Source organism: Quercus suber, unplaced genomic scaffold (assembly GCF_002906115.3).
Source record: "Quercus suber isolate HL8 unplaced genomic scaffold, Cork oak 2.0 scaffold_49, whole genome shotgun sequence".
Taxonomy (NCBI): domain Eukaryota; kingdom Viridiplantae; phylum Streptophyta; class Magnoliopsida; order Fagales; family Fagaceae; genus Quercus; species Quercus suber.
Genome location: NW_027069514.1, coordinates 403,992 through 414,802, shown reverse-complemented (window position 1 = coordinate 414,802; position 10,811 = coordinate 403,992). Strand labels below are relative to the sequence as shown.

The following is a 10,811-nucleotide window of genomic DNA, read 5'->3' as shown; positions in this document are numbered from 1 at the left end:
TTTGATATGATCATTCGGTACCAATACAAACCACAACTACAAAGTGGAAGGGCCACTAGAGAAGCTAGAAGTAGTCTATACTCTATAGTAGAGAATAAGAGAAATCAGTCAAACCAAAGTGTCATGACAACAGAAAATTACTCTTATCAATGGAATCTTAAGTAGGGGACTTAGCTCACCCGCCTACCAATCAAAGAGGCTGAGAGTAAACATAAACTCAACCTATAATCTCTTCAAGCTTTGTCCTCCAGTGGGAGGAGAAAAGAAGAGGACTTGTTGTAGAAGCTTCGCTTCTAGTATGTAAAATTCAAGACTCTCTCTAAATAGAAACTGATTTTCATTGATTAGAAAAGATTACAATCCAGCTAACTGATCTAATTCACTATCTCTATCCTTTTATATACAATCGTGTACAAAGAAAGCAAAAATAACTAACTCCCTGTTTTGGAGGGAAAGTTTGTTACAACTAAAGCTACCTAATCATTACACGTGTACATCAACTAGTAACTTCCAGACCATGCGGCATCATCCCTTGAATTGAATGAATAATCTGATCATGATAAGGTATTGATTCAATCAAGTCTTCTAATTCTTCATTGCCCATGATTGCATCTCTGGTCTTCCACTGATACTGTGATGCACTGTGGCCTGCATTCACTTGCATCTTTTCCTGATCCTGTGGTGCATGCTGGGCTGCACCCTGCTGCTGTGATGCACGCTGGGCTGCACTGACCTGAAGCTTCCCCTGATCCTGGGTGCTAGTTCCAAGCTTGCTGCTGGAGAAAGCATACTTTCCTGCTTGGAAGCTTGCTGCTGGAGAAAGCATACTTTGCTTAGAATTGTTTTCAACATAGGACAAAGACAAGACTTTTCTTTTCCCGGTAGTGCCATCCTCCCAAGTGGCTGTACAGGCTATGAAACACAAAAATAACAATGTAGCATTGACAAAATCTAAATTGTCAAAATAGTGATTATTGTTAATTACTTTAACCATGGTTCATTTTTGTGGTGAAGACAATGACCACAGTAAATTAGGTAATGAATTTGGTAGTTGGCCCATGTAATCTCCAATTGTTTATGGAGTAAATCCAAAAGGTCAACACTATAATTTTTGAAGATCGCACCAATATACAAAAGAGCATGCTAGTGAAAAAAATTGAATTGAAAATACCCTTTCTAGGTTGAATTTGACGAAGAAAATTGATTAACTGTCAGTCAACATCCTTTTAAAGCAAACTCCACAAATTAGCTATTTTCATCTTCTTTCATAAAGCATGGCACCTCACCAAAAAATAAATAAATAAATAACAAGGCCTACATGTTACCTTGGTTCTTTAAGGGTGGCTTAAATTTGGAAAATTCAGATATATCTACATGGATGCAATGAACAAGCACACAGGTACTCAAATACCCTTCTTGCTGATGGTTTATTCAGAACTTCTGATTTCTGTCTCATCAGGTTTGCAGTCATTGTCAATCTTCTGTAGCAATTCACGAGCCATCTTCAATTTTCCACTCTTTTTAAATGCATGTTCAAAAGCATCCTTGACATAGACTGGGGGATAAAAACCCTTTTCAAGTAATGATTTTAGCTTCTCATAAGCAGCCCCTAGTTCACCTGCTTTACAGAGCTTCTGCAAGATCTGAGAGTCCAATTTCCGCTCCAATTTGAATAACAAATCCAACTTTGCATTATCCCTCAAAAGTTTATCCACTAAACTATACGTGTGAAAATGTGGAGATAAGCCCAGTCCTAACATCTCAATCAATAAGCCATAAGCATCTTCCCAATTCCTAGCTTCACCATAAGCAAGGATCAATGCCGAATAGGTAAAATTATCTGGAAGGCATCTCTTCTTATTCATAATCTCAAAAACCCTTTTAGCATCATCTAAATTCCCTAATTTGCATAGCATTGAAATAACAGAATTGTAAATAACCAACTTTGGCTTCATGCCCTGGGAGAGCATCCTCCCAAACAAATGGCTGGCTTCCTCTACCAATCGGTGTTCACACAATGCCTGTATGACAATAGAGTAACCTTCTTCCACACAACTCAGCTTCCTTCCCTCAACAAGTTTCAACAACTTAACAGCTTCTTCCATTTTACCCAATCGACAAAGCTCTGAAATCAGCTGCTTTATAACAAATGTACTAGGTAATAAACCCATCTCATGAACTGCCCAAAACACTGCAACTGCAGGCTGTACGGCACCACTGTTAGCACCCACATTTGGAACTAAAATTGTAAAGGGTCTATGAGCATCTTTCACTCTAACTTTCTCAACAGCTCCCTCTTTTGCACTCAATGAACACAACTCCCCAATAAGAAAGTTCACCGCAGATCGAGTAGGAACTAAACCAGCCCTACCCATTTCACCAAAAACATCAAGTGCAGTCTCAAACCTACCAAATTTACATAAACCAACAAGAATATTACTATACGAATATGTATCCGGCAATTCGATTCTCCTAAAAATCATTAGTGCAAAATCAATTAGTTCCTCAGATCTTTCCTTCTTGCAAAGCACATAGAGCATATTATTGTACACAAGATTATCGGGTTTACACCTAAATTGTGATTCCATTTCCTGAAACAAGCAAAGGGCTTCTCTAACTCTCCCTTGCCTACCCAAAAACCTAATACAAATCGAAAATGTTCGACACGAAACTCGACCTTTATGTAAGAACACAGTTACCAAAAGACACTTGATATCATCAAATAGCTTCCTCCTACCTAAGAAATCAGCCATGTACTCAACAACACAGTCATCAAACTGAAAACCCATTTGCATTCCAGCCCAAGCAAAGAATTCCAAGGTCTTAATCCTACCCAACTGCCTATAGTTCATCAGAATTTGAAGCACAAGATTAGAGTTCAATTTTTCTTCAAAACCCTTTAACAAATCATCAATATTTGTTGTGGTTTGATGGGGTTGGCTTGAAATTAGTAAAGAACAGATTGAGTTGACATCAGAAGAACTTACAGTGCGTGAGGTTGTTGTTGGTGGTGGTGGTGGCACAATGAGTGAAGCAGGTCTTGTGGGAGTGGAGAAATTAGGTTTGGGAACTGAAGAAAATGGAGAGGAATTGAGAAAGGGTTTGAGGGTTTTGAAGAGGTTTGAAGAAAGAGTGAGAGCTCCATGTTTAGTTCTAAAGATCATTCCTTGAATTTGGTTGAACTTGTGATAACGTCCTATCAATGCTTCATTATTCTGAATTCAACTCTCTTCAAGGGGTTTATCAAAAAATAAATAAAACCTCCCTTCGAAAGAGTTTTTTTTTTTTAATGGATATCGCTCCCAAAAAAAAAATCAACATGTGTCCAAATTGTCCTTTTTTTATTAAAATAAAATATTTACCAAATTATTACTGTATTAATTTCTTTTTGTTTTCTCTTTTTGGTACTGAAGTAAAGAAAGAAAAAAAAAATTGGCACTACCTATTACAAAAATTATTCGATAAAATGTGTGTGTTTTTTTAACAATAAAATTACAAGTAGAATATTTTCACAATAAAACTTAGATGAAATGTGTGTTTAAAAAAAAATTACAAGCATAACATTTTCACAACAAAATTTAGATGTCATGCAGTTAAAGGTGGGTAAAAAAATAATGATAGTAGCAAATTCATATGAGAACTAATAACAACTTTTAACCTAAAATTTGTTGTAAATTTGTTATGAAAATGTTGATCTATAGTATTACTCTTTTTTACCATCAAGACATAATTTTAAGCTAGTCTAATTTTTTTTTTTTAAAGAAATAAATTTCCATTTAGAAATAATGTTTTAAATACAATTTTGTTATGAAAATACAAATTTTTTAGTGTAAAAGCTAGAAGGCTCTAATCTTGCCAAGACCTCCAAACTCCACCACTCGAAATCTCTCAATATGGTTGGTGATTATTGAGTGAGAGAGTATGTAGCAATGAGAAATACCAATTGTATAAAGGAGCGCAACAAAAGGATTAGGGAGATGATGATGATTTTTTATGAAAATAAAAAATGATCCAATAGTAAATCGGGGTTCAATCACACTCACAATTATGCACCCAAGCACATCACCAACTAAGCCACAAAGCTCACATCTAATTCTATATTCCCCAATAGAGGAGACAATATAATTCAACAATGAATTTATAAGAAAATACTTTCAAGTAGAAATTTAGTAAATGGTGTAAAATTTTGACAAAACACCAAATATAATTGAAATCTAACCCTACATATAAAAAGAATCCAACTGACGATTGGTCACTTATCACCAACATGCTTGATTGCGCACCTTATTTGGTGCCTTATCGTGACCTGTTGCTGTTATATCTTATAAGTCTTCCAACAACTAATAATAAACCCATGTCATCTTTTTGGTCAAAAAAACAAAAAACTCATGTCATCTTGGGCCTAAAACTAGGTACAAGAAGCCCATACCTGCTAGCACATGCTAATGTGATGCAATTTTAAATTTACAGTAAAATCAGTGGAATTGAGTTTGACAATTTGATAGAAGAGGCTACATGACTTTAAATAGAGGTCTCTTTCAAAAGTCTTTATTTTCCAACCACCTGAGGGCACGAGTGGTAGGAAGTTTTGGATGCTCATCACACTTGAGTTTGGAAGTTGTAGGTTTAAATAATTGCAAGTCCCATTATTGTTTGGACAATCTCACATTATACAAAAGTAGGATTTAAGTGGGTGAAGAATAATGACGACTCCTGATAACCCTTATTTTTTAATTATCAAAAAAGTCTTTATTTTGTAGTTCAGCTTCTTTTTTTTAAAGCGTTTTTGGTAAAACTAACTGTATAAAAACTTTTCGGCCTCGGATTTTTAACTAGAAAATTTCATAAAATTGAATTTCTATCTTGTATATAAAAATAAAAATAAAATTATTAAATTGTCAATGCTAGTGCAGCTTTGATATTATTTTAAAAATCATGTCAATGTATTTTCTTTTCTTAAAAAAAATTAAAAAGATATAAATCGACATTGGCAGGACCACCTTTTGCACTATTATGTATTTTCCCCCATTTTCTTTTGCATGAGGGGAAAAGAGCCCAAAATTACTCAAAAAATCAAATGACATTATTCTATTAAAACCCTCAAAGAACCAAAAAAATGCTGGAAAATGAAACCGATTTTGTTCATGAACTGCAAAAGAAATTATATACTATATTTTATGTACAGAGTAAGATGTTCCAAATTGTTAAAAAGGAAACGCCCTCTTGGGAAAAAGTGCAGTCACGTAAAACATGTGTTGGAACCATCCAAATGATCAGCACTATGCTGTTTTCTTCAGCCTATACATGTGATACATGTGTTCTCCAATGTATAAAGCTGATGTATATCCCAGAGTGTCTCAGGAGGAAGACTGTTGTTTTGGAGCTCTTTGCTCATCTAATCTTCTCACATAGATAGACTCTCTCTTTTTACCCACCTAACTTATAATTTGTTTTACATGGTTTTTCTTCTGGGTTAATCTAAAATCCAGAGCATTCTTAATGGTAAACAACTTAATTTCCACTCTAACTCTTCTGTCAACTTCTAATTTGTTTTAGATGGTTTTTTTCTGGGCTAATAAAAAATCCAGAACATTCTAATAGTAAACAACTCTCCTTTAATTAGCCCTTTTGATTTTTTTTTTTTTTTTTTTTTTGAAAGCAATTATCCCTTTTGATTAAAGAAAGAAAAAGTGACAAAAAGTTAAGACCTAACAACTCTCCTTTAATTAGCCCTTTTGATTTTTTTTTTTTTTTTTTTTTTGAAAGCAATTATCCCTTTTGATTAAAGAAAGAAAAAGTGACAAAAAGTTAAGACCTTTGTGTACTTATCAAAAAAAAGTTAAGACCTTTTTGTAATTTAAATGGTAAAAGAAGGTCCCATATTTTTCTAGCTATCGCGTGCCAGCTTCAACTTTTAGTTTTTTATTATAATTTTTATAATTAATTCGATAGTTGGAAGCATTTTACATAGATACTTGTTCAGTACAATTAAGCTACAAGCTGTTCATGTCACCTTGACCTTTGTGAACCCACTATTTGTAGAAATTTTGGAGAAAAAGAGAGAAACACTTAAAACTATGTTTGGTTTGGGGGAAAATGAGAGAAGGGAATAGAAAGGACTTCTTATCCTTTGTTTGGTTAAAAGAAAATAGAGGGGAGAAATGAAATATGGAGAGAAAAGACTTCTACGAGTCCCGCTAATTTTTTACTTTTAACTTTTCATCCAAATCCCTAATCTTTAAAAAGTTTTGACTTTTTACGTGAAATTACATTTATATTTTTATTTATTTATAAATTAAAAGGATAAAAGTATAAAATATATTCAATTTCTTTCATTTCTCTTCTCTGTGCATCCGATCACATTTTCTTTTCCTCTCTTTTTCCATTCTCTTTCCTTATACTTTTCTCTTCCCTTCGCTTCCTTTCTCTTCTCTTCCATCTAATCAAACATAGGCTTAAGAAGATTTTTATGATTGAAACGTGTAAGTTCTGAAGCATTGGAGAACTTTCGTTTGTCTACAAATTACTACTTGCGTGTACTTTTTTTCAACATTTGAAATTCAGTTGCGTGTGTGGAGTACTTTCGTATGTTACAACTTACAAGACGTCTGCTTCAATTGTGTATGAAAATTATACCAAAGGCTAGCACTCCATTTATTATTAGTCAACTGGTCAAGAATTAAGCCAGATGTAAAATATTCATCAATTAACAAACTCTCATTCAGAATAGACAAAGATAGTTTGACCGGTTGATTCAACTTTTCCAAAGGTTGAGGCACCATTCTCTCAGTCATTATGATTTAGAGCAGTTGATTCAACTTTTCCAGAGGTTAAGGCATCATTCTTTCAGTAATTATGATTTATGAAGCTTGTGAATATGTCTTCCTGATTAGTCTAGTTATATTTATATGCCTGGTTGTTCAATTTGACGCTGGATGACAGATCTTGAACATTTTTACCTTTTATATATGTCAATATAACGACTGGACATTCAGTTCTCAAAAAGAGCATCTTTTATTAGATACTGCTCTTTTATTAGATACTTAGTATCTAAGACAAAGATTGATTAATACATTATACACATCCAATGTTCATAAATCTCTTTAAGCATAATAGCCTCGGCCTTTAGGTGTAAGATTACTTGTTAGTTCAATCAGTAAAGTTTGATATAGAACAAATGACAAGGTTTCTGCTTTCAAATTTTGTTTCATTTGGACATCTAAAGAACCCTCCAAACAATTTGCTAGTGGCTCAAGAGTCAAGCCTATTACAGCAGCCATTGAAAGAACTTTGCTATTATTGCACATCTACAGCAGTCTATACCTCATAAATGCTCTCTTTGAACAGCATTACCCTCGTACAGCAGTCTCTCTTTGAACAGCAGTCTATACCTCATAAATGAAGAAGCATGCACAGTATCTATCAAAAACACATAACAAGAACATGCACAGTTCTCTGGATTTCATTGCTACCTGAAGGTGTTTAACAACTTGGGCAGATCACAATTAAGTGAATTGAATGAAACAAAGCTTTAACTATCAACAACAATGCAACAATAATTCAACTTAGTCCTTATAAGTGTCAGGGCACATTTTCCCAATGCAGCTAAGGGAAATCACATGATCAATGAAGATTTACAAGTTAGAACCTAAACTTAGCACCAATGTAACAATACTTCAACTTAGCACCCCTTTTCTCCCTCTATCCATTTGCTCCTGCAGTACCAGCTGAACACGCATTCATCTATCCATAGGGTGGATAAACAAAAGTTAGCAAAGTTAATCATTGTTAGCATCATAGAGTCAGGATAGCGAGCACCGAGAGAATCACACATTGTTAAACTCAGTTAGGTTAGTTACCTCAGCAATCGCAGAGGTCTGCGAGTGGCTGATGAAGCTCTAATGAAGGTTCTCACCGCTGCATAAAACCAACAACTAAGATTGGAATTCTTAGACATACATGCCACAAACCAGTAACAAAATGGACAAGCTGAAGATGGATAAATTTATTCATATCATTAATTATTTTTCAAGTGCCGGATACAATAATCATAAAAAAAATATCTAAGTCTTGGAAGAATTAATTCAGACTCAGTGGATTTTGGTTAATTCAAACCTGAAACCTCCTTCTTCATCCTCCACTTCTTTCTTCATAAAATCTGACCCGTCATTGACGGATCTTAGCAGGTCCTTCTCCAGCTAAAAGATTGCAGGAAAATTCATTTCTGCATAAAGATTGTCCTGGAGAGATAAGTGAAGCAAAAGCTCCACATGAAGTTTCAGGTCATCGGCTTCCACTTACAAAAGAGAATGTCCATCCATTTTCCCCTTCTGATAAATCCATTAAATCTTGATCTCTTATAGTTCTAACTGCATAATCTAACAGTACATGCCACAGCCTGCGCCCAATATTTTAGCCTTGCCTTAACATCTTCTGGAGGGTCACCTGGACAAGGAAAAGAGCCAGAAAGTTTGAATCAAATGTTTGATGCTGGTATGACTTGAAGTTGCAAAGGTCTATAAACAAGGCAAGCATTTAACTGTATAGCAAAAAAAGGTCTGGAACATAGAGATCTACACAATAACCAAGTTTTTCATCAAATTCAAATTCATTGAAGAAGAAACTTCATCAATGGAACACCCTAAGCAGACCAGTTTCACGGTTTCATATACATTACATCTTATGAAAGAAAAGAAAAACTACATCACGAGAATTAGTCAAAATTACAAGAGACCCTGTTCATGATTTTAACTATTGGACAATTTATCAAAATTTCGTCAAAAACGAAAACAACCCATTTCACCATTTCATCTTGAGAACAGAGTCAACAGACCAGTCCACAATCTAAACCCAAACTACTTAAAAAATAAAAGCAGATAACTCATCACTTCATCATTATAACACCATGTAACCAAAATTTCTTTCAAAAATCAAACAAACCCAGATCATTATTCTAATAAAAAGGCACCCCTAGCAGATCAATTATCAGAGCCAAAAGCAACAATACCTTCCATTAACAAAGAAAAGTCCAAACTTTCCCAAGAAAACAAAAAAACAAAAATAAAATAGCAAGAACCCAAAAGACTCACCAGGACTAGAGATCTTCCAGTTGGCAATGGGACTAGAAACCGAAGAGCAAGAGTCGGTGGTGGCAGGCGGTTGAGCACTCTCTGGTGGTGACTTCTGCTGCTCATCCATGAACTTCTGGCTCATTGAATAGCAAAGCTCAAGCGCAGGCAAGGTGTTACAGAGCTCAGGAATCTCATCATAGCTGAACCCAAAGCCAAGATCCAAGCACCCTTTGAGCTCATCAAGATCCTCATCTGTCAAACTCTTGGTTCTTGACAAGTCGTCATCATCAGCTGCCTCCACATGCCATTCAAGCAAGACCTGGCTTTTCTTCTTCTTCCCCAAACTACTGCCATTGTTATTGCTCATGTTAAGGTTGTTCTTGTTAGCAAAATTCAACTTTGCCCACTCCTCGTCTTGGTTAAGAAAGCCAGTAGTTTGGGGTGGTGGGCTTACCAGCTCAAAAGCAGTATCATTTTCTGGGATTGAGGTGGTGGAAGAAGAAGAAACCCAAGATTCAGATTCACATGGAAAGCCTCCCATCTCTCTAGCTCTCATTCTCTGTAAGGTGTATGGAAAGTGAGGAGGAAGCCTCCTTTTAAAGCTGGCTTTGCATCCGGAGTGAAACTAGCTAGCAGTTTCATAATTTTCATTCTCTTTTTTTCTTTTTAATTTTTTTAATTTTTTTTTTAAGATAATTTTTGTGAGAAAGTGATGTCCATATTCAAATTTTTTTTTTAAATGTTTTTTTTAATAATAAAAAAAATACAAAATTCTGTTTTTACTTGTTAATTTAATTGCGTGAAGACTTTGTCATGGTATAAAGAAGATAGTACCATTCTATGGGAATATTCATGGCATATAGTTGTAAAAATATAATAATTAATGAAAAGGGGTAATGGGTAAACACGAAATAATATGGAAAAAGAATAGAACTTACTAGGAAAAAGTGGAGGTTGTATTGTAGTAAGTTAATTTATAAGTTGGGTTATTTAAAGTAATAAGAAAAACTTTAATGAATGAGCTGCAAATAAGTTGGCAAGATGCTCATAGAATATACCTAACATTATACTTGATCCTCTACTTTTAAATAAAATTTAAATTTTTTTTATTTTTAACTTTAAACTTTAAAGAAATGAGAAAAAATACATCACAATATTTTCACAATAAATTTTAAGTGTCAGTTTCTTATAGTTATTATAGGTAGACAAAAAATAATTTAAGTAGTGAATTTAAATTAGAACCAATAACAACTTATTACTTAAAATTTATTATAAAAATATTATAAAAAATTGTGTACATGTCACTTCTCGAAAGAAAGAAATTAAAAACCAATAAAGTGAGATAAAAATCAGAAGTTTCTAAGAGAAAGTGGAAATTGTCATGAGCCCATTTTAGTAAATAAGCCAACAAATTTGAAACAACAAGACCATGAATTCAGCAAATTAATCGGAAACAAAAATAAAGTGGTCAAACGTATATAGTCAAAAGTATTAGTGACATCACAATTTTCTAATTTTAAACAAAATTTGGAATGTATTTGAATTTTAAACAAAATTTGAAAAAAAATTTTACCATTATACATGCTAGTTAACTTGATAGAGAAGATTAATAAGAACTTGTTTGGTTTTTATTATTTCGGTTTAATGCAACTTATGAAGGATGAATTCTTAGTTTTTTTTTTTTTTTTGAGAAACAGATGAATTCTTAGTTAATTGTAAGTTAAACCATTTCCAGTCTAT

General features: G+C 33.9%; 2 protein-coding genes across 6 annotated transcripts; both read right to left on the bottom strand.

Annotated features, from left to right (window-relative positions):
- Window positions 1-320: 320 nt before the first annotated feature.
- On the bottom strand, window positions 321-3,260 carry LOC111995194 (pentatricopeptide repeat-containing protein At3g22470, mitochondrial). 4 transcript variants are annotated; one of them, XM_024027106.2, is made up of 2 exons: window positions 1,326-3,260; window positions 321-912 (listed from the first exon to the last, which is right to left on the bottom strand). In XM_024027106.2, the coding sequence occupies exon 1, from the start codon at window positions 3,162-3,164 to the stop codon at window positions 1,428-1,430; it is 1,737 nt and encodes a 578-aa protein (XP_023882874.2). In that variant the 5' UTR covers window positions 3,165-3,260; the 3' UTR covers window positions 321-912; window positions 1,326-1,427. The 4 variants fall into 4 exon arrangements, with proteins under 4 accessions (XP_023882874.2, XP_023882875.2, XP_023882876.2 ...); XM_024027107.2 differs by having other exon boundaries at window positions 321-813; XM_024027108.2 differs by having other exon boundaries at window positions 321-810.
- A 4,160-nt stretch (window positions 3,261-7,420) lies between these two features.
- Window positions 7,421-9,672, bottom strand: LOC111995188 (uncharacterized). Of its 2 annotated transcripts, XR_010628351.1 has the most exons (4): window positions 9,090-9,672; window positions 8,116-8,445; window positions 7,860-7,917; window positions 7,421-7,743 (listed from the first exon to the last, which is right to left on the bottom strand). XR_010628351.1 is itself a non-coding variant. In XM_065771775.1 (2 exons), exons 1-2 carry the CDS (start codon window positions 9,625-9,627, stop codon window positions 8,366-8,368), a joined length of 618 nt encoding a protein of 205 aa, XP_065627847.1. In that variant the 5' UTR covers window positions 9,628-9,672; the 3' UTR covers window positions 7,997-8,365. The 2 variants fall into 2 exon arrangements, 1 of the variants encoding a protein (XP_065627847.1); XM_065771775.1 differs by lacking the exons at window positions 7,421-7,743; window positions 7,860-7,917 and having other exon boundaries at window positions 7,997-8,445.
- Between the last annotated feature and the right edge of the window lie 1,139 nt (window positions 9,673-10,811).